The 23,729-nt window shown below is 43.2% G+C and overlaps 1 protein-coding gene across 8 annotated transcripts in view; it reads right to left on the minus strand.

Moving 5' to 3' along the window:
• Nucleotides 1–591: 591 nt before the first annotated feature.
• PASD1 (PAS domain containing repressor 1) overlaps nucleotides 592–23,729 on the minus strand; it is a 105,300-nt gene continuing 82,162 nt past the window's right edge. For 2 of the 8 annotated variants that reach the window (XM_086385981.1, XM_086385980.1), the window contains exons 11-17: nucleotides 17,348–17,477; nucleotides 14,608–14,855; nucleotides 7,999–8,178; nucleotides 7,505–7,696; nucleotides 6,984–7,168; nucleotides 5,192–5,456; nucleotides 592–1,213 (exon numbers count right to left, since the gene is read on the minus strand). In XM_086385981.1, the coding sequence (XP_086242107.1) occupies nucleotides 1,094–1,213; nucleotides 5,192–5,456; nucleotides 6,984–7,168; nucleotides 7,505–7,696; nucleotides 7,999–8,178; nucleotides 14,608–14,855; nucleotides 17,348–17,477 (1,320 nt within the window). In that variant the 3' untranslated portion in view covers nucleotides 592–1,093. Of the gene's footprint in view, nucleotides 1,217–5,191; nucleotides 5,457–6,983; nucleotides 7,169–7,504; nucleotides 7,697–7,998; nucleotides 8,179–14,607; nucleotides 14,856–17,347; nucleotides 17,478–23,729 lie in introns of all 8 variants that reach the window. The other 6 variants (XM_086385979.1, XM_086385978.1, XM_086385985.1 and 3 more) reach the window with 3 other exon arrangements.

Here is a 23,729-nt window from a genome sequence, read left to right on the forward strand (position 1 = left end):
CCCACCTCCAAATACCATCCCATTAGTGAGAGACCTTTAACATATGAGTCGAAGGGGGGCAGGCATTCAGTCCATAGCACCATGGTAGAGATCTGGCTGCCTGGCAAATGTCAAGCTTCTCCTATGGGTCTGTGGCCTCACTGCCCCTTTAACTTACCACTGGAGATGGGGGCTTCCTTTGCCTTATTCCAGCAATGGCTCAATACTTTAAGACTGACATTCAAAGTACATGATGACTTTAGGTTGGGTTATCCAAGCACCCCCTACCCCCTTTTCCCCTCCCCACTGCACACACCTGGGAAGATGCTCTCCTTGGTGCTTCACTAAGAGCAAATCACTCTTCCTCCAGGGAGAACACTTGCCCGAAAGAAGAGAAGGAACCTGAGTGCAGAGCAGATGGGCACTGTGCCCTTGAGCAACCAGGCTCACCTCTGATGGGATATACCAGGCACAGCCACAGTCTACAAAGAGAGGTTAGCACCAGGCCAACTGTGTCGGGCCTCGGCTATCCAGAGGGCTTGGGCACACGGCCACTTGGGAAGGCAGGAGCCATTTCTAGGTTCCCAAAGTCAATCCTAAGTTCACAGAGAGTTGTAGTCAAAGATAGTTTTTATTAAGCAGTGGAACTGTGATGATTTTAGCACAATTTGTTGACCTATTTCAGCTTCCCACAATTGGATTGCTATTTCCCATGGGTTTCCCCAGTACAACTGTGGAGGAGGCACAGGCCTTGATGGTTGAAGCCAAGGCCTCGAAATTCTCACAGCTTGAGATGGAACAGCTGTTTACTAGATTGCAAACTGTGCTGGAAAATATTTCTTGGCAGAAAAAGGGTATTCTAAGCTGAGCAGACTGCAGCCTGCCTGCCCATGGTAGAATAGTTAAGTGCAACACTGGGCAGCAAAATTTCCAAGACACAGGTTTTAAAGAACTAACAATTAAAACAGAAAGTATTAGGAAATAAATGTCTTCACCCCCCACCCCCCACCCCCCAGTCCAGGGAACCTGGAGGTCCCCTGGCCATGCAAGCTTCGTTGGTCTGTCTTATCCCCCTTCTCTCAAGGCCTGAGAGAAAAGTAGAGCTAATGTGGCTCTACAGATTCAAGTGGGACTGCTGTGATGACATACAGGAGTTTAGCTCGTTCGGCCCATTATTCCCGGCTTGGACAGTCCCCAGTTCTGAAGAATGCTGGACTTGTTCAGTGGGTGCCACCTGCTGAGAGAAAAGGGACAAGATGGAGTCCTTTTCTAGAGTTCCTGGGCCCATTTTGCAGTGGTGTGAGGATCCCTTTGGTCTGAGCCAGTAAGCTGCTGAGAAGGATGTCTTTGGAAAGCACAAGCCTGCAAGGTGCCAGTAGAAGTTGAAGCTGGGAGAATGGGATCCTCCCCAGCTTCTCTCTCCCAACAGCATAGTAGCTTAAAGAGCAGCAGAAGTAGGCCTGGGCTCTCCAAAAACTTGTCTGAATGCCTAAGGCTACTGGATTCCCTGTCTGGCTTCCCCCAACCCAGCTTCCAACAAGCCATGGCCAGCCAAGAAATTAGAAGATCTCTCTGGCCTCTCCCTGCCTCTACCTTTAGGTCTCACCATTCTACACAGACTAGATGACTTCCATGCAGAGCCTCAGTGGCAGCTACCTGGCTCACTCAACGTGACATGGAGAGGTAACAACCCATTCTGGCCTGTGGACAGGGGAGGAGGGACAGACACACAGATGGTGTCACCAAGAGTGGACTGCGGGGCACTTTGTGCAGGAGAAAGAGCAACCCCCTTGGGCTGGTTTTTGAAGGTGATAGATTTTAGTGAGTTGAACTCAAGGGGGTGGAGGACAAGACTAGGGAAACAGAAGGAGCAGGGCTGGGAGAGCAAGGCTCCAGAGCATGGAGAAGAGGAGCCAGGGCAGAGTGTGGGAGCCCCCACAGTCTTGTGGACAGGGAGCATCTGACACGGTCCTGCCCTTGGCTGCTCCCCTGGTTCTTATCCCACCTGTGTCACATCCCTGGGTCCTCTTTTCTCCACTAACTGGGCATCTGCCTCTCAGGGTAAGTGCTTGAGAACATGCATGAAGGTCTCAGCAGAGTCTGGCTTTGTAAATGAACCACAGCATACACTGACCATCTGATGGCATCATGAAGGCTGTCCCTTTAATGGGCCACCTTTCTGGAGGGCTGGTGGCCCAGCTGGTCAAGGGGTGTTTGTGAAATGAATCATACCATTTAAAATACCCAAACTCCTTCATTCTTCCTCAGTTTACTGGATTTTTGTTGTGGTTAGTTTTTTTTTTTTTTTTAAGGGGTTAAACCCTACACATGGACATCACCAGATGGTCAACACCAAAATCAGATTGATTATATTCTTTGCAGCCAACGATGGAGAAGCTCATTACAGTCAGCAAAAACAAGACCAGGAGCTGGCTCATATAATGAACTCCTTATTGCCAAATTCAGACTGAAATTGAAGAAAGTAGGGAAAACCACTAGACCATTCAGGTATGACCTAAATCAAATCCCTTATGATTATACAGTGGAAGTGAGAAATAGATTTAAGGGACTAGATCTGATAGACAGAGTGCCTGATGAACTATGAATGGAGGTTCATGACACCGTAGAGGAGACAGGGATCAAGACCATCCCCATGGGAAAGAAATGCAAAAAAGCAAAATGCCTGTCTGGGGAGGCCTTACAAATAGATGTGAAAAGAGAAGCGAAAAGCAAAGGAGAAAAGGAAAGATATAAGCATCTGAATGCAGAGTTCCAAAGAATAGCAAGGAGAGATAAGAAAGCCTTCCTCAGTGATCAATGCAAAGAAATAGAGGAAAACAATAGAATGGGAAAGACTAGAGATCTCTTCAAGAAAATTAGAGATACCAAGGTAATATTTCATGCAAAGATGGGCTCGATAAAGGCCAGACATGGTATGGACCTAACAGAAGCAGAAGATATTAAGAAGAGGTGGCAAGAATACACAGAAGAACTGTATAAAAAAGAGCTTCGTGACCCAGATAATCACAATGGTGTGATCACTCACCTAGAGCCAGACATCCTGGAATGTGAAGGCAAGTGGGCCTTAGAAAGCATCACTACGAACAAAGCTAGTGGAGGTGATGGAATTCCAGTTGAGCAATTTCAAATCCTGAAAGATGATGCTGTGAAAGTGCTGCACTCAATATGCCAGTAAATTTGGAAAACTCAGCAGTGGCCACAGGACTGGAAAAGGTCAGTTTTCACTCCAATCCCCAAGAAAGGTAATGCCAAAGAATGCTCAAACTACCAAACAATTGCACTCATCTCAAACGCTAGTAGTGTAGTGCTCAAAATTGTCCAAGGCAGGCTTCAGTAATATGTGAACCGTGAACTTCCAGATATTCAAGCTGGTTTTAGAAAAGGCAGAGGAACCAGAGATCAAATTGCCAACATCCACTGGATCATCGAAAAAGCAAGAGAGTTCCAGGAGAACATCTATTTCTGCTTTATTGACTATGCCAAAGCCTTTGACTGCATGGATCACAAGAAACTGTGGAAAATTCTTCAAGAGGTGGGAATTCCAGACCACCTGACCTGCCTCTTGAGAAACCTATATGCAGGTCAGGAAGCAACAGTTAGAACTGGACATGGAACAACAGACTGGTTCCAAATAGGAAAAGGAGTACGTCAAGGCTGTATATTGTCACCCTGCTTATTTAACTTCTATGCAGAGTACATCATGAGAAACGCTGGGCTGGAAGAAGCACAAGCCGGAATGAAGATTGCTGGGAGAAATATCAATAACCTCAGATATGCAGATGACACCACCCTTATGGCAGAACGTGCAGAGGAACTAAAAAGCCTCTTGATGACAGTGAAAGAGGAGAGTGAAAAAGTTGGCTTAAAGCTCAACATTCAGAAAACGAAGATCATGGCATCTAGTCCCATCATTTCATGGCAAATAGATGGGGAAACAGTGGAAACAGTGTCAGACTTTAATTTTTTGGGCTCCAAAATCACTGCAGATGGTGACTGCAGCCATGAAATTAAAAGACGCTTACTCCTTGGAAGGAAAGTTATGACCAACCTAGATAGCATATTGAAAAGCAGAAACATTACTTTGCCAACAAAGTTCCATCTAGTCAAGGCTATGGTTTTTCCTGTGGTCATGTATGGATATAAGAGTTGGACTGTGAAGAAAGCTGAGCATCTAAGAATTGATGCTTTTGAACTGTGGTGTTGGAGAAGACTCTTGAGAGTCCGTTGGACTGCAAGGAGATCCAACCAGTCCATTCTGAAGGAGATCAGTCCTGGGTGTTCTTTGGAAGGAATGATGCTAAAGCTGAAACTCCAGTACTTTGGCCACCTCATGCGAAGAGTTGACTCATTGGAAAAGACTCTGATGCTGGGAGGGATTGGGTGCAGGAGGAGAAGCGGATGACAGAGGATGAGATGGCTGGATGGCATCACCGACTCGATGGACATGAGTTTGAGTGAACTCCGGGAGTTGGGATGGACAATAAGGCCTGGTGTGCTGTGATTCATGGGGTCACAAAGAGTCGGACATGACTGAGCAACTGAACTGAACTAAGTTCTTTTAAGATTTCTAAAGCCAGAACCCAAACATCCTTTGTTTGTGGCATTAGTCAGATTGAGAGTTTGTGGTCCCCAAGGGGACTTCTGGGAGTATATCTGGGAGCCAAACCTGCTATGTGACTGTGGTCTCGATCAGCTCGCATCCCTGCCCTAGCAACATGGGCACTGCAGGTGGTCCCCAAGGTGGGGTTTGCCCTGCCAAATACAGGGCACTGCATGGTTGGATGCCAAGCACTCATCAGAAGGACTCCTGGTTTATTTTCAATACAAGGAAACACACTCACACCAAGCCTTGGATTTTGTAGCAGAACTAAAGATACAGAAGTTCAGAAAGGTATCCCATCTAGGGCACTGAGTTCAGCATATGGCAAGACTCACTCTGCCCAGGGAACACATTTTTGATAAGTTTCCAAGTAGGACTGCATTTAATATCTATGAGAACAGCTCACTTTTTCATGGAAGCCTAGAGAGTCTTTTGTTCAGCCATGACTGCTACCTCCATGTGGGTACCTGTCCTCAAATTTTCTTGTGCTTTCAAGTGTGGGTTTCACACACAGAGCCTATGCAGAAGGGGTGTAGTGCTGTGCAGAACCTCCAACCTGTGTCGGGGGCAGAGAAGAAGGGAGTGCTATACCTGAGTACAGATGGTTTGGCCCAGGGTGGCCTGCTCATTGGGAGACCAATTACTCATTTGGACTGCTTGGTAAAGATGACTTTGCGAGTCTTGAGGCTGTTGCCAGAGGCAGATGTAGTCCTGTGGAGTCTCCAGTGTTACAAGCTGCGGGTTGTGAGTGATAGTAGTCTGAGGGAGGTTGGTAGAATAAATGTCATGGGACCCTGGGCCGTGGGTCACAGGAAAAAGATTCATGTGGGGCTGATGGTGATCTTCAGGAAATAATCTGTAATGGAAGAAACATGTTACAGAGACACGGGTCTAACAATGAGGCCCAAGAGACATCATCTTGCTCATTAAGAGGTACTCAAAGAACCTTTGGTTTGGGTGGCCGAATCAGGAGTCACTTGCTTGGACTCTCACTTTGGCCTGAATAAGACTCAATTCTCCAAAGTAAAGCAAATGGAAACACTGAGAAAATTTAGTCATTTGTATCAAGTGGTATTGTTGCTATTACTTGGATGGTCCTGCTTCTTTCAATATGGTGATCTCTGTGTAAGTCACTTCACTGACTCAGAAGTCAGGGACTTGCCCTTCATCACCGAAGGAGCCCAAGACCCAGAGAGGCTGCAAGTCTGCTTTCTCCTCTAAGTCCAGGGCTCCCTCTATCACCCTAAACTTGAGGGTTGTGTGATAAACAGAGATTTCTGAGCATCATCCCAGACTCTGAATATGCACTTTCAATAACCTCCTCAGGTTGATTCTGATAATTAGGCCAGTGGGAAACATGGCATTAACCCATCCCACATGTCAGGGTCACTGTTCCTAAAGGAAGACCCAGAAGGAACTCAGGAGAGCTTTAGGAGAGCTGCTCAGAGACTGGCATTCATTCAAAAATAAATATTGGGCACCAAGACTGTGCTTACACCACCTTTCATTGCTGAGCAGAAGCTTCTTTTTCTGGCATTGAGACCAAAGATTTTATCCCTGAGCAGAAACTGTTCCTGTCCTCATAGTGCCTCCCAGGACTTTGTCTTTCTATATTCTTGGCTCTTTAGGTATCCAATGCCATATGGATTGTCAGTACCATGGAGATCCCTTCACCTGCTCTACTGTGACCACAAGATCCCAGGAAAATGGAAGCAGGAAGTTAGGAGCCAGGAGTCACTCAGCTGGGGACGCTCAAGACTTCCCAATAGACACCCTGTACCGTGAGACTTGGCTTGGCTAGAAGAAGTCAAGCAATTTCAAGATCGGCATGCTACTTCCCTAGCTTGGAGACTTCCTGATCTAGCCTTCTTATTTTCGGAGACAACTCTGTTCCATCAAGGCATGCTTGGCTATGGATCATGCCAGCAGAGGCAGTGAGGCCACAGAACAGGATGAATTGGAGCATGTTGCTTGGGATAGGGGACTTTGGGTGCCCATGGGCACGTCGCCCATGGTTTCGGACATGATGTCCAGCCACCATAGGAAAGCAGTGACCTCAGTCCTTATGACCATCTCATGGCCTCCTTACCTGAATCTACCATTTTCTGGGCCATTGAAGTTTTCTGCATGATAGTAACCAGAAGCATTGAAGTTTTCAGTAAGGTAGTAGCCAGGGGCATTGAGGCTTTCGGCACGATAGTAGCCAGAGGCACTGAGATTTTCTGCATGATAGTAGCCAGAAGGCTGCTGTTCAGCCACCATTTGGGTAGGAATAAACATGGGTGGTGGTGGTGGTGGTCGTCGTAGGGGTAGGGGTAGGGGCATGAAACCATCATTGTAGCACAACATAGAGCAGCTAAGTTGGTTTGGCACGAATACTTGCATTTCTTGGTTTTCTCTGGTGGTATTACACTGTTGTGGCTGCTCAGGCAGTGGCAGAAGCTGCTGCTGCTGTTGTTGCAGCTGCTGCTGCTGTTGCTGCTGCTCCTGCTGTTGCTGTTCCTGCTGCTGCTGCTGTTGTTGCAGCTGCTGCTGTTGCTCTTGGTTCACCTCTTCCTGAATGGGAACCTGCATCCACAGGAAAGAGAGAAGAGCAACTCAGTGTCTGCCAGAGCCTCATACATGGAACAAACTCTCCATCTTCTGTGGCAGAAGACAACAGGAACACTTCCTCTCTGGGTGCCCCGGCAGTCTGGTGACTCTGCTCCCAGCTGTGAGAAGCTGTGGTCCAGAACCCATGTGTGCATGTGCACCCAGGTACAGCTGGCCTGGACGTTTTATCTCAGGCAAACGAACTGTACCCAACCGGGAAACCACCACTCCCACCAGAGAAACAGGGGAGCCCACGCTTTCATAAGAATGAACTCTGCCTTTGGCTACAGCGATGAAAGCGGCCTGCTGTACCTGAGAAGATGTGTCAAAAGTCTGCTGAAGCTCCTCATGGATCTGAGAAGAACCTGGTAAACATGAACCACTGACAGATGTGGCCTCTGAAATATCGGAGAAGGGACTCTTCATTGCCTCAGAGCGTGGTTTCTCTGGTGCTAGCTCCAGCAAATCAGGACTAAGAACACGGCCTACGATGGATGGCAGTGCCTGTAAGGACACAGTATCACAAAGGTCTTACTCAGGGCCCACAGCTTTCCTTAGGGCAGAAGACATGCTGGTCATGGAGCAAGACTTCCAGCTCACAGAGAGCCTTGGCCCATCTCAGCTCCTGCAACTAAAAGAAAAGGAGCAAAGCCCTAAGTCCCTGCAAAAGATCATTCCAGATGTGCCATGCTTCCCTGGAGGCAGTTGCCCTCACGACTAGCAGGCCCTATCGACTAACCCCTTGGAGGCTGTCCAGGTCCCTTACTCGTCTCCCTTTTGCCACTGGCATGGAACTGGTCTCTGACCTGTGGCTTGGAATTATTCCTCTCTTGGAGCTGCTCCTTCAAAGTTTCCAGGGAGCTCCTCTGTTTTTTTAGTTCAGTGTTCAGTAGTTGTATTTTCTCATTCAGCTGCTCCTGGAATTTCTTCATCATTTCCTCCTGACTCTTGAGGTATGATGTGATGTGTGGTGACAGCTGTAGGGGCTGTGGGGAGACATCACTATGGTTTATATATGGGGCCACCAGCTTCTCCAAATTCTACCACATTGTTTCATTCCCAAGCTTTGGCATACTGAGAATGTGAACAACAACACCCCAACCCTGATTTCATTCACTACTAGAAAGTGTGAAGAAATGTTAGGGAATCCAAAAATCCTATCATCAGAAAAGATTACGGGGAATGTTTAGTCTATTTTTCCCCAAACATTGACTCAGAGACATGAAATAACCTTCCCACAGTCCTTAGTGGAAGAGTCAGAGTGTAGCAGGTCAGATCACAAATGAGACATGTGGAAACATCCATCAAAGCTCCTGCTAGTGATGCAGAAAGAAGAAAGAGGCTCAATTGGCACTTCCTTTCATCCAAGCACTCGTCTAAGCACCATCAGAATCCACAGATCTGACTTTCACACAACTATGGTGTCCACATACAACTTGTGTGGAACACTCTCCCCTTAGCCCTAGAAATCTAATTTTAACTTGAGTATCAGCCTCAGATCTGCTGATAAACAGATGTATGTGTGTGCTTAGTCACTCAGTTGTGTCTGACTCTTTGTGACCCCACAGACTGGAGCCCATCAGGCTCTTCTGTCCATGGGGAGTCTCCAGGCAAGAATACTGGAGTGGGTTGCTATGCCCTCCTCCAAAGAATCTTTCCAACCCAGGGATCAAACCCAGGTCTCCCACATTGCAGGCGGATTCTTTACTTCCTGAGCCACCAGGGAAACCCAAGAATACTGAAGTGGGCAGCCTATCCCTTCTTCAGGGGCTTTCCCCAACCCAGGAATGGAACCTACATTACAGGCAGATTCTTTACCAACTGAGCTACCAGGGAAGCCCAAACAAATGTATAGGTTAATAAAATTAGAAACTGTGTTGCAGGACAAACTAATGCTTTGCACTGGCAGGAAAGGGATGAGGCAAGTCACACTTGAAAGGGAAGCTGGGAAAAGAGCCTTGTGCAGACCATACACATTTAGGTGGCCAGGGAACTTAAACACTGCTGCCAGGAGGCATGTTCTAAAGCACAGATTTGATTGGGGAAGTGACATGCTCAGATCAGTGTTGTAGAACATGCCTTTGGGCAGCAGTGTGGAAGATGAACTGACAGGACAAAGTAAGTCTGGAGTCAGAAAAAAACCTAGTGAGGAGGCAATGGAGTTAATTTAAGATAGAGATAACTGGGACCTGAAACAGATCAGAGACAGGAGACAGACAGGAAGAGTCAGGGGAGTGCCCAAGATGGAAGAGTAGGAAGACCCTGAGCTCATCTGCTCCCATGGGCGCACCAAAATTCTATCTACCGAGCAACTATTGATGAGAAAGATCTGAAGACCAGAACAAAAGATCTTCTACAACTACAGATCTTCTCTACAGAGAAGGAACCATGAAGAGATGGGTAGCAAGAGTGGAGTTGCATGACAGTTCAGTCACATACCCTAGGGTAGGTGACCCACAGACATGAGGACAATTACAATTGCAGAGGTTCTCCCTGGGGTGTGAGAGGTCTGAGCCCCATTTCAGACTTGCCAGGCTGAGGGTCCTGCCCAGGAAGCTGAGTTCCCAGATCATTTGGCTTTGAAAGCCAGTGGGACTTACCTTCAGGAGAGCCAAGGGGCATAGGAAATAGAGATTTCACTCTTACAGGATGCACACAAAGTCTAACATACTCCTGGATCCAGGACAGAAGCAGTAACTGGATAGGAGGCTGGGTCAGACTCACCTGCTGATTGTGGACAGCCTCCCAAGAGGCAGAAGGCAACTGTGGCTCCCCTCGGGGACATAGACACTGACAGTAGCCATTTTTGGAGTTCATTCTCCTATGTGGACACTGGTGTTGGCAAGGGCCATTGTGGGATCCTCTCTCAAGCTTATTAGCCCTGGGACCCAGCCCTGCCCTGGCCCAACAGTCTATAGGTGCCAGTTCTAAGATGCCTCTGGCCAAGAAAATAGCCATACAAGGATACAGGCCCACCCACCAACAGGCTGGCTGCCTCAGGACCACCTGAGCTTTCAGCTAACTCTGGACCTGACCCAATCCACCAGAGGGCTCAGGACACAGACTTGCCCACCAGTGAACTGCCACTACTCCTGGTACCTCCTGGGTCCCCACCCTGCTCACTAGCTGGGCAACATCAGCTCTGGGACCCTGAGGGCTCTGCAGCCAGAAATATCAGGTCCCAGCTCCATTCAGCAGGAGCTGTCACTGTCCCCAAGACACCCTGGGTCCCAGGCCAATCCACTGGTAGGAAGATACCAGCTCCAGGACCACAGTAGCCCCACAGACGGCCCTGTCAGGATCTCGTCTAAAGACATCACCAAAAAACTACTAGAATTTATAAATGAATTTGGTAAAGTTGAGGATACATTAATATATGGAAATCTGTTGCATTTGTATACATTATCGACAAACTATCAGAAAGATAAATCAATAAAATAATCCCATTTATAATTACATCAAAAGCAATAAAATCCTTAGGAATAAACCTACCTAGGGAGTTTAAAGACCTGTACTCTGAAAACTGTAAGACAGTGGTGAAATAAACTAAAGATGACATGAACAGATGGAAAGTTATACTGTATTCATAGATAGAAATAATGTCAAAATGACCATACTACCAGAGGCAATGTACAGATTCAAAGGAATCCCTATCAAAATACCAATGGTGTTTTTCACAGAAGTAGAACAAATAACTCTCAAATTGTGTATGGAAACACAAAAGACACTGAATAACTAAGACAATCTTGAGAAGGAAGAACAAAGCTGGAGGTATCATGCTCGCTGACTTCAGACTATACTACAAAGCTACTGTAATCAAAACAGAATGGTACTGGAACAAAAGCAGACATATAGGTCAATGGAACAGAAGAGAGAACCCTGAAATGCACCCACACTTATATGGGTAATTAATTTACAACAAAGGTGGCAAGAATATACAACAGAGAGAAAACAGCCTCTTCAATAAGTGTTGTTGGGAAAACTGTACAGCTACATGCCAAAGAATCTCACAACATACATAAAAATAAATTCAAAATGGATTAAAGAGTTAAATGTAAGCCCTGAAGCCATAAAACTTCTAGAAGAAAACATAGGCAGTATGCTCTTTGATATCAGTCTTAGTAATATTTTTTGATATGTCTCCCCAGGCAAGGGAAACAAAAGCAAAACTAAACAAATGGGACTATGTCAAACTAAAAAGCCTCTGGACAGCAAAGGAAACTATCAACAAAATGAAAAGGCTGCCTACAAAATGGGAGAATATATTTGCAAAAGAAATATCTGATAAGTGGTTAATATCCAAAATACACAAAGAACTGATACAATTCAACATCAACAAACAAATAAACAGTCCCCAAATGGGCAGGGGATCCGAACAGATATTTTTTTTCCAAAGAAGACATACATATTACCAAGAGGCACATGAAAAGATGGTCAACATCACTAATTATCAGGGAAACGTAAATCAAAACCACAACGAGATGTTATCTCACACCTGTGAGAATGGCTATTATCAAAAAGACAACAAATAATCAAAGTGTTGGTGGAGATATGGAGAAAAGGGAACTCTCCTGCATTGTTGGTGGGAATGTAAATTGGTATAGTCCCTATGGGAAAACAGTATGGAGATTCCTCAAAAAATGAAAAATGAAACCAGCATAAGATCCAGAAATTCCACTCCTGGGTATTTATCTGAAGAAAAGAAACACACTAATTAGAGAAGGGTGTTGGAGAAGACTCTTGAGAGTCCCCTGGACTGCAAGGAGATCCAACCAGTCCATTCTGAAGGAGATCAGCCCTGGGATTTCTTTGGAAGGAATGATGCTAAAGCTGAAACTCCAGTACTTTGGCCACCTCATGCGAAGAGTTGACTCATTGGAAAAGACCCTGATGCTGGGAGGGATTGGGGGCAGGAGGAGAAGGGGACGACAGAGGATGAGATGGCTGGATGGCATCGCTGACTCGATGGACGTGAGTCTGAGTGAACTCCGGGAGTTGGTGATGGACAGGGAGGCCTGGCATGCTGGGATTCATGGGGTCGCAAAGAGTCGGACACGACTGAGCGACTGATTTGATCTGATCTGATCTGATGTTCACTGCAGCACTATTTACAATAGCCAAGATATGGAAGCAATGTAAATGTCCATCAAAAGATGAATGAATAAAGATGGAGCATACATACATTTGAGATTCCCAGGTAGCACAATGGTAAAGGACCCGTGCGCCAATGCAGGAGATACAAGAGATGCAGGTTCAACTCCTGGGTTGGGAAGATCTCCTGGAGAAGGAAACGGCAATCCACTACAGTATTCTTGCCTGGAAAACTCCATAGACAGAGGAGCCTTGTAGGCTACAGTCCTTGGGGTCACAAAGAGTCAGACATGATTGAGCAACTGAGCACAGCCCAAACATATAATTGGAATATTATATGTTATATGGAATATATATGTTCAGTCATTAAAAGGAATGAATCTTTGTCATTTGCAGCAACATGGGTGGACCAATAGTGTATAATGCTAAATTAAGTCAGAAAGAGAGAGACAAACACATTGATTTCACTAAAATATGGAAAGTAAAAAAGCAAAGCAAATGAACAAGTAAGACAAATCAGAATCAGAGTCATAGATACAGAGAACAAACAGGTGGTTGCCAGAGGGGACAAGAGTGAGATATTAGAGGAAAAGATGAAGAGATTAAGAAGTACAAACTTTCAGCTACAAATTAAATGAGTCACAGATGTGAAAAGTACAGTATGGGGAACATAGTCAATAATTATGTATGTGTATGGTGACAGATGGTAACGACGTATTGTGGTGATCATTTAAAAATGTATAAAAATATCAGACCACTGTGTTGTATACCAGGAACTAACATAGTGTTCTAGGTCAATTACACTGCAAAAATAAACTCATAGACAAAGAGATCAGATTTGTGGTTAGCACAGGTGAGTGGGGGTGGTGGGGAAATGGATGAAGGCAGTCAAAAGATACAAACTCCAAGTTAAAGATAAATAAGTTACAGAGATGTAACATACAACGTGACAAAAATATAACTAACACTATTGTATATTATACATAAAAGTTGTTAAGAGATCAAATCCTAAGAGTTCTTGTCACAAGGAAAAAATCTTCTAAAATTTCCCTTCTCCAGCTTTTCTCTGTCTTCTGGGTATACTCCAGTCTGTCAGTCCATGGCACCCAGAAACAAGCCTATTACATTATCACAGGAAGAGCCAGGCTATACACATTGCTGATTATTTTGACCATTTTAAACAAAAGGTATATTTAAAGCTTAAAAAGAAATTAACTCAAAGAAGAAGAGAAAGCCATCATCAGTGAAAGGGGAAGCACAACTTTCTAGCCTGATAGGGACATAAACAAAGACAAATGTATTTCTTCACAAATTTTCTTTTAAATAGCTGAAAGAACTTTCAGAGCAGTCTAAAAATCCCTGCAAGGCAAGAAGACCACTTCAGGTGAAGAAACTGAGGCTCAGGGGTGTGCCAAGGTCACAGTGCTGGGGCCAAAACACAGTTGTTTTCTAGCCCTCGCTTCTTCTCATTAGAAGAGGATGCCATCTAATGAAGAGACTCACCTAACGCTTGGTAGTTATTGCATACAATTCCACATAACAGACCATAAACTCATTATCTTGGCTGCCAATCCTGATGACAATAATCCTTTCTAATATAAAGATAATCACCCAAACCTGTGATTATGTAGATAAATTTGGACATAGAACAACAAGAGTCATGAATCCAACTGCTTTGATTTGGCCTTGAACCATACATTGGTGCTGACAGTTGAAAGTGGGATATATCTAACATTCTGACAACCCATTGGGGAGACCTAGCTTGTGGTGTGGAAGTGTTGGTATGGGTAGGCAGGAAAACCATCCTCCCATGGGACAGTTAGCATCTCCTCACAGATAACGAGCAGAGCGCTTAAAAACAGTGCCTTTTGTTAGTAGTCAAACTTCCTATTTGACTCAAACTTTCTCTCAAGTACAGAGTGTCTTTGGATATTTCAAGTTAAGAGGAGAACAGTACTTCATCTTACTTAAAGAACCTCCAATCTCCCTGTTGGCTAGGGCCCATTGGATTCTCAGCAGCATCAGAAAATCCAGTACAACAGAAATGATGATACAGTTTTAAAATAAACAAAGAGTGTTCTTTCTGCAAAGTGAAATTGAGCACAAGAGTGGAAATTTGGGGCTTTTTAGGGATAGTGGTACAGATAGATATGTGGAGCAAGACTCCCAGAGCACCCGATCTCTGATATCAGCAGCCAAACTGGAGGACCAGTCTCTTGCTCCACTTGGTTCACCTGGTCTTCCTGGGTCTGCTGGTACTGCTCATACTGCTGTTACTACTGGTCCCCCAGGCCCTTCTGGTCCACCTGGCCCACCCAGCCTACCTGATACTCTTGTTCTTTCTGGCCCTCCTCGTCTTCCTGGTCCTTCTTGTTTTCTTGATCCTTCCAGTCCTTTTGGACTTCCTCATGGTTCTCTTCATATTCTTGATCTTCCTGGTTCTCATGGACATCCTTGTCTGACTCTTCTGTATGATCCATAACACTCACCTTGTGTACATGCTTCAACTCATACACATGAGTCACATGTCCCATCCCAGGTTCTGATTCAAAGCTCTGCCTCGAGTACATTTCTGAGGAAGAAAAAATTGGAATTCATAACGAAAAAGGCTAAATTACTAACATCCCCAAACAGATTACACAGATTTCTCTGTTTATTTCTTGTTATATATTATAGAAACAGGAAGGTACACTTTTACTCCATGTTATGGATTAGATGCACCAGGTACCAGGAGTAATTCAGAACATTATTTAAAAATCTGTTCACATTTGAAGTCCATACACCCAAGCATAAGCAGGCACCCAACCCATTCACATTGTGTCTTTTCATTATAAAAGTTCTTTTGGCTCTGCTACTTGAATTTGGTATGTTTCAACTAATCAAATCAAACCTAGTCATAATGCACTTCTGAAAAACTAGGTTCCCAAGCAGACAGGATCTTGGATCTGCCTGAAGTGCTCTTGGAGGTGGTGTGACATGACTCTCCTTCAGCAGCCCCCAGAACATTATTTGAATAATGCAAAATGATAGAATCATTTCAGTACAGAGTTTGGCAGTTCTCTTCACACACACTTCCCACAGGACCCACTAGTCCCACTCCCAAGAATTTACCCAAATGCTTTAAAAGTGTATAGGCACACAAAAAACCTCTATGCAAATGTTTTACTAGCTCTATTTATAATCACCAAAAACTTGGAACCAATCCAGATGTTCTTCTTCAGATGAATGAATTAAAAAAAAAAAAAAAACACCGTGGTACATTCATAAAATGAAGTACTACTCAGCAAGAAAAAAGGAATGAACCACTGATTCACACATTTGAATCTTAAATGCATTTTGTTAACAGAGACAGGCCAAAAAGGCTAGACATTGTATGATTCCATTTACATGACATTCTGGTAAAAGGAAACCAGAGATCAATGGAGTAGAGATCAATGGTTGCCAGAGGATGGGGGACAGAGTTTGAGTTCAAAGACGCAGCACAAAGGAATTTGAGAGGTGGCAGAGCTGTTCTGTTTGTACTGTGGTGGTAGCTGTATGACTTTGCCTTTGTCAAGAACTGTACACCTCAAAGAGCGGATTTTACAGTGTGTAAACTAAATTGGTCTTACACATTTTCAAAATCACAGTCATGGGTTCATGGACTTTGCCCATGCTCCACCAAAAACAATTGGTTAGAAAGGATTTTTCTTCTTTTTTAAGAAATTTTAATTAGAAGATAATTACTTAACAATATTGTGATGGCTTTTGCCATCCATCAACATGAATAGGCTATACATATACATATGTCCCCTCCCTCTTAAATGCCCTTCCCACCTCCCTCCCCATCCCACGTCTCTAGGTTGTCGCAGAGCACCACAGAGACTTTGGGTTCCCTGCGTCATACAGCAAATTCCCACTGGCTATCTAGTGTACATATAGTGTACGTATATATATGTATATGTTTCAATGGTATTCTCTCAAATCATCCCACACTGCTTCCCCTACTGTGTCCAAAAGTCTGTTCTTTATGTCTGTGTCTCCTTTGTTGCTCTGCAAATAGGATCATCGGTACTATCTTCTTAGATTCCATATATATGTGTTAATATATGCTACTTGTCTTTGTCTTAGAAGGATTTTTTAAACAAAGCTTTGAGACTGACAACAATACTGGAAGAATTTTTAACTAGAATATTTCAAAAATATAGGCATTACTTCTATTATGGGGATTCTACAAGTTATCAATGATAAGATCAGCTAATTGGAGGGCATGATTTGCATTTGGCCTTCACTGTTGTTTTGTATTCTATTTTTCATACAATTATATTAATGAAATGTTTTTAATATTTAAACTTCTGTAGTAAATATCACTGTTTTTGAGAGACTATCACTTCACTCTTTAGTAACAATTCTTCTTATAGTACAGTTTTTTAAAAAAAAGAGATTTCTTTGGACTGCAATTAATATACCATAGCAAAAAAGGCTGCATAAGTCTGAAAAGATAAGGTGCTACTCCTCCAAGGACTGAGATCTAGCACCAATCTTTAGATCAAAATTAAATGGGAGATTTACAATGTTGGTTAGTTTCAGGTGTAAAGCAACATGATTCAGTTTATATATTCTTTTCCCATATAGGTTATTGCAGAGTATTGAGTAGAGTCCTCTGTTCTATACAGTAGGTTCTTATTAGTTATCTTTTTTATGAATAGTAGTGTGTATATCTCAGTCCCAATCTCACAATTTATCCCTTTCCCATGCTTCACCTTTGATAACCATAATTTTGTTTTCTATGTCTGTGAGTCCATTTTTATCTAGATTCCACATATTTCAATAAAAACCTTAAAAAATAAGTTGGAGATAATAATACCATTCCCAAACACTTGAATCATTGCTGAGATATTAATTTGCACTGCTCTCAAATCATCATTCACAAAAACTTACAGATGATGAAAAAAGTTACAATTCACTTTTGTGATTTCATACCATTATAAACAGAACACTATCTTCATTTGAAAAACTGTAACTACTCTGTAGGTCACTATTTTTCTTTTGATAGTCCCCATCCAAATGTTAAAATGTACCCACCAGAAGATGCAGGTATGCTTGGCAAGGGGGACACTGTGTTGAAGTCATCAGACATAACGGGATTTACATTAAAGGAGTCCATAGAATCTGATGATTCAGAAAGTTCAGTCTCTATAGTATTTGCTGGTTCCTAGGAATTTCCAAAAGGGAAGGAGAAGATGACATCTCAATTTGGTGACAAAGAGATATATAAAACAACAGAAAACACAGGTAGAACACAAACTTTGATATATTTCACATCATTTCTAACATTGTTTCAATAAATTGAATACCTAACAGAAAATTATCATGAAACATGTACTTGAAAAAAATTGCTGGAAGGTAACAACAAGCAGAGATTATGGGTGTCATATGCTATCCAACATCAAAACTCAGAAGAGAAATATGGTATAGATGTGGTAAAAGCACAAGCATAAGAAAAATGTGTACCAGTCGAAGGCTGTTGCTATACAAACACATGCACACACACACGTGTGTGTGTGCATTTCAGAGGTGTTGGTAGCATGCTGGTTCAGAAAAGTGGGAAGGCTGTAAGAGAACTACCCTCCACTGATGGGGCCATTTTTCTACAGATCTTCCACATGCAGACTAGGTTTAGAGAAAGGAAAGGACAACTGGGGGCTGTTTAACCACTTCTCTCTTTTTTATACAAACTAAAGTTGAAAGTATTATTAACAAAAGTACCTTTACTATATAGTAGCAGAGAGACAGCAATGACCCTGGGGAGCTTCTAGTGCAAACTCCCCATTTGATAGTGTCAAAAAGGAGAAGGTCATACAGCAAGTGAGAAGCAGAATGAGTGATATACTCCAGTGATTTCAAGCTCAGTCTAAGCTATCTGTTGTTTTAAACCATATACATTATATTCACACTTAGTGATCCACTTCCACTTACATAACAACTGGAGCCTTTCTGAATAGTCTGGGGCTCACTGTTCATATGAAATTTAAGTATCTGGTTTATCAGTGAAATCTTGGAAATCTCTGCCAAAAGATCGTGTACGTGTTTGTGTGTTTGTTTTAGACTAGACTAACACATAGACGCATGCTCATTTTTTCTTAAGGAAGCTGTTTGTTGGAGCACATTCATCTAGATCAGGTCCCAGCATTTGAACTTCAGGAAACTATGCAACTTCACTGCTCAAGTACAGTGTTTTGTACTCTTCAAAATGAGCAATATGTTTCTGAGGATGTGGTAATCTTTTCATTACGCTGAGAAAGATATTCGGCTGGGGAGATATTCATTAAGATATGATATGACCTCTCTTTCTCTGTCCTCTTGGTTCTGTTCTTTATCATAGCTATATATCAATTTAATCACTAGCTCCTTGCTTCCTGGGTGATTTTCAAGGGAAATATATATACTTGGATGTTAAGATGTCCATATTTGTACATTCATAATTTTTAGCCCATCAACAGAAATGCGGTGAGTTAAGTGATCTTAACTGATGGAATCATGTACAGTAATAGTAAACGGCTTGGGAAAAAATGAAGGAAAGAAACAAAGCAAAGAATCTTCTAGTTTAAAATACTGTTAGGATGAAGGCCTGAAGACAGTCTTTCAAAAGAGGCAGCTAGAAGCTAAAAGTAAAGATGAAATGAACATGAACACATGGGGCAGAAAAGCAAACAGTAAGCTCACACACATTCAAGAGGACTTTCAGATTCATTTTTATTCCATAATTGTTTCTATGAATAATACATTAAAGGATTTAAAAGAGAAGTATGGCCTTTGAGGCTAGATATGGAGCAAGCTACCAATGCAGCCTCCAAGACCTGATGCAACTGTGAACTAGAAATGAGTGTATATCGCAAGGGTGGAACTCCAGAAGTTTCTCCCCCAATTTTAACATTTTCCCCGTAAGCTGGCTTAAAACTCAACATTCAAAAAATGAAGATCATGACATCCAGTCCCATCACTTCATGGCAAATAGATGGGGAAACAGTGGAAACACTGACAGACTATTTTCTTGGGCTCCAAAATTACTGCAGATGGTGACTGCAGCCAAGAAATTAAAAGACACTTGCTCCTTGGAAGAAAAGCTATGACAAACCTAGACAGCATATTTAAAAACAGAGACATTACTTTGCCAACAAAGGCCCATCTAGTCAAAGCTATGGTTTTTGTCATGTATGGATGTGAGAGTTGAACCACAAATAAAGCTGAACACTGAAGAATTGATGCTTTTGAACTGTGGTGTTGGAGAAGACTCTTGAGAGTCCCTTGGACTACAAGGAGATCAAACCAGTCCATACTAAAGGAAATCAGTCCTGAATATTCATTGGAAGGACTGATGCTGAAGCTGAAGCTCCAATCCTTTGCCACCTGATGGGAAGGACTGACTCGTTGGAAAAGACCCTGATGCTGGAAAAGATTGAAGGTGGGAGGAGAAGGGGATGACAGAGGATGAGATGGTTGGATGGCATCACCAACTCAATGGACATGAGTTTGAGCAAGCTCTAGGAGTTGGTGATGTACAGGTAAGCCTGGAGTGCTGCAGTCCATGGGGTCACAAAGAGTCAGACACGACTGAGCTACTGAACTGAACACTGTAGCTATAAAATCAATGGAAGAAGCTTTCATGATTGCTCCCTGAGTCAGGTTTGTCCTGTCCTCCTCATTAATACATAGCTTGGGTAAAGTGCTTCCAAGTCTCATGTACACTACAGTTCTCCTGCCCTACTCAGCCCCTGGTACAGGGTCAAAGCCAGCATCTTCTGAATAATTGCCTGCCACCTCCAGGCAGAATGGATTTGAGTGGAAAAGCATTCTGAAAATGTACAAGCTCCAATTTTGCCAAAATGCCTATGTAGTGAAACACAGTTCAGGAACAACAGATCTCTACAGATGGGTGACAGAATGTCAATAGCTGGCAACAACTCATCTAAACTCATCATTAAAATAAAGTCTTTGGGACAGAATCAGTTAATGACAATGTGCTTTGGATTAGCATGGTGGAGAGGTCTGACAGAATGTGGTCCAGTGGAGAAGGGAATGGCAAACCACTTTAGTATTCTTACCTTGAGAACCCATGAACAGTATGAAAAGGCAAAATGATAGGATACTGAAAGAGGAACTCCACAGGTCAGTAGGTGCCCAATATGCTACTGGAGATCAGTGAAAAAATAACTCCAGAAAGAATGAAGGGATGGAGCCAAAGCAAAAACAATACCCAGCTGTGGATGTGACTGGTGATAGAAGCAAGGTCCGATGCTGTAAAGAGCAATATTGCATAGGAACCTGGAATGTCAGGTCCATGAATCAAGGCAAATTGGAAGTGGTCAAACAAGAGATGGCAAGAGTAAACGTCGACATTCTAGGAATCAGCGAACTAAAATGGACTGGAATGGGTGAATTTAACTCAGATGACCAGTATATCTACTACTGTGGGCAAGAATCCCTCAGAAGAAATGGAATAGCCATCATGGTCAACAGAAGAGTTCAAAATGCAGTACTTGGATGCAATCTCAAAAACGACAGAATGATCTCTGTTTGTTTCTAAGGCAAACCATTCAATATCACAGTAATTCAAGTCTATGCCCCAACTAGTAACGCTGAAGAAGCTGAAGTTGAACGGCTCTATGAAGACCTACAAGACCTTTTAGAACTAACACTCAAAAAAGATGTCCTTTTCATTATGGGGGACTGGAATGCAAAAGTAGGATGTCAAGAAACACCTGGAGTAACAGGCAAATTTGGCCTTGGAATACAGAATGAAGCAAGGCAAAGGTTAATAGAGTTTTGCCAAGAAAATGCGCTGGTCATAGCAAACACCCTCTTCCAACAACACAAGAGAAAACTCTACACATGGACATCACCAGATGGTCAACACTGAAATCAGACTGATTATATTCTTTGCAGCCAAAGATGGAGAAGCTCTATACAGTCAACAAAAACAAGACTGGGGAGCTGACTGTGGCTCAGATCATGAACTCCTTATTGCCAAATTCAGACTGAAATGGAAGAAAGTAGGGAAAACCACTAGACCATTCAGGTATGACCTAAATCAAATCCCTTATGATTATACAGTGGAAGTGAGAAATAGATTTAAGGGACTAGATCTGATAGACACAGTGCCTGATGCACTATGGACAGAGGTTCGTGACATTGTACAGGAGACAGGGATTAAGACCATCCCCATGGAAACGAAATGCAAAAAAGCAAAATGGCTGTCTGGGGAGGCCTTACAAATAGCTGTGAAAAGAAGAGAAGTGAAAACAAAGGAGAAAAGGAAAGATATAAGCATCTGAATGCAGAGTTCCAAAGAATAGCAAGGAGAGATAAGAAAGTCTTCCTCAGTGATCAATGCAAAGAAATAGAGGAAAACAACAAAATGGGAAAGACTAGAGATCTCTTCAAGAAAATTAGAGATACCAAGGGAACATTTCATGCAAAGATGGGCTCAGTAAAGGACAGAAATGGTATGGACCTAACAGAAGCAGAAGATATTAAGAAGAGGTGGCAAGAATACACAGAAAAACTGTACAAAAAAGAGCTTCATGACCCAGATAATCACAATGGTGTGATCACTCACCTAGAGCCAGATCCTGGAATGTGAAGTCAAGTGGGCCTTAGAAAGCATCACTATGAACAAAGCTAGTGGAGGTGATGGAATTCCAGTTGAGCTATTTCAAATCCTGAAAGATGATGCTGTGAAAGTGCTGCACTCAATATGTCAGCAAATTTGGAAAACTCAGCAGTGGCCACAGGACTAGAAAAAGTCAGTTTTCATTCCAATCCCAAAGAAAGGCAATGCCAAAGAATGCTCAAACTACTGCACAATTGCACTCATCTCACACGCTAGTAAAGTAATGCTCAAAATTCTCCAAGCCAGGCTTCAGAAATATGTGAACCGTGAACTTTCAGATGTTCAAGCTGGCTTTAGAAAAGGTGGAGGAACCAGAGACCAAATTGCCAACATCCGCTGGATCATCAAAAAAGCAAGAGAGTTCCAGAAAAACATCTATTTCTGCTTTATTGACTATGCCAAAGCCTTTGACTGCGTGGATCACAAGAAACTGTGGAAAATTCTTCAAGAGATGGGAATACCAGACCACCTGACCTGCCTCTTGAGAAATTTGTATGCAGGTCAGAAAGCAACAGTTAGAACTGGACATGGAACAACGGACTGGTTCCAAATAGGAAAAGTAGTACGTCAAAGCTGTATATTGTCACCCTGCTTATTTAACTTCTATGCAGAGTACATCATGAGAAACGCTGGGCTGGAAGAAGCACAAGCTGGGATCAAGATTGCCAGGAGAAATATCAATAACCTCAGATATGCAGATGACACCACCCTTATGGCAGAAAGTGAAGAGGAACTAAAAAGCCTCCTGATGAAGGTGAAAGAAGAGAGTGAAAAAGTTGGCTTAAAGCTCAACATTCAGAAAATGAAGATCATGGCATCTGGTCCCATCACTTCATGGGAAATAGATGGGGAAACAGTGGAAACAGTGTCAGACTTTATTTTTCTGGGCTCCAAAATCACTGCAGATGGTGACTGCAGCCATGATATTAAAAAATGCTTACTCCTTGGAAGAAAAGTTATGACCAACCTGGATAGCATATTGAAAAACAGAGACGTTACTTTGCCAACAAAGGTCCGTCTAGTTAAGGCTATGGTTTTTCCAGGGGTCATGTATGGATGTGAGAGTTGGACTGTGAAGAAAGCTGAGTGCCGAAGAATTGATGCTTTTGAACTGTGGTGTTGGAGAAGACTCTTGAGAGTCCCTTGGACTGCAAGGAGATCCAACCAGTCCATTCTGAAGGAGATCAGCCCTGGGTGTTCTTTGGAAGGAATGATGGTGAAGCTGAAACTCCAGTACTTTGGCCACCTCATGTGAAGAGTTGACTCACTGGAAAAGACCCTCATGCTGGGAGGGATTGGGGGCAGGAGGAGAAGGGGACGACAGAGGATGAGATGGCTGGATGGCATCACTGACTCGATGGACATGAGTCTGAGTGAACTCTGGGAGTTGGTGATGGACATGGAGGCCTGGCATGCTGCAATTCATGTGGTCTCAAAGAGTCGGACATGACTGAGCGACTGAACTGAACTGAGCATTGATACTACTACTTAAAGCCACTGCTGATCAAACAGTGAAGTGGTGGTTTTGTGGAGAGAACTTTGTTCTCAATACTTTGCCTTGTTCTCAATTCCTTGCCAGTTGGAAAAGTGAAGTGAAAGTCACTCAGTCGTGTCCAACTCTTTGCGATCCCATGGACTATACAGTCCATGGAATTCTCCAGGCCAGAATACTGGAGTGGCTAGCCTTTCCCTTCTGCAGGGGATCTTCCCCACCCAGGGATCAAACCCAGGTCTCCCATACTATAGGCGGATTCTTTACCAACTGAGCTATCAGAGAAGCCTTTTAGTAGCTGC

The sequence above is a fragment of the Bos grunniens genome, chromosome X, assembly GCF_055505025.1.
Source record: "Bos grunniens cultivar Pamir isolate PY7600 chromosome X, Bosgru_T2T1.0, whole genome shotgun sequence".
Classification (NCBI taxonomy): domain Eukaryota; kingdom Metazoa; phylum Chordata; class Mammalia; order Artiodactyla; family Bovidae; genus Bos; species Bos grunniens.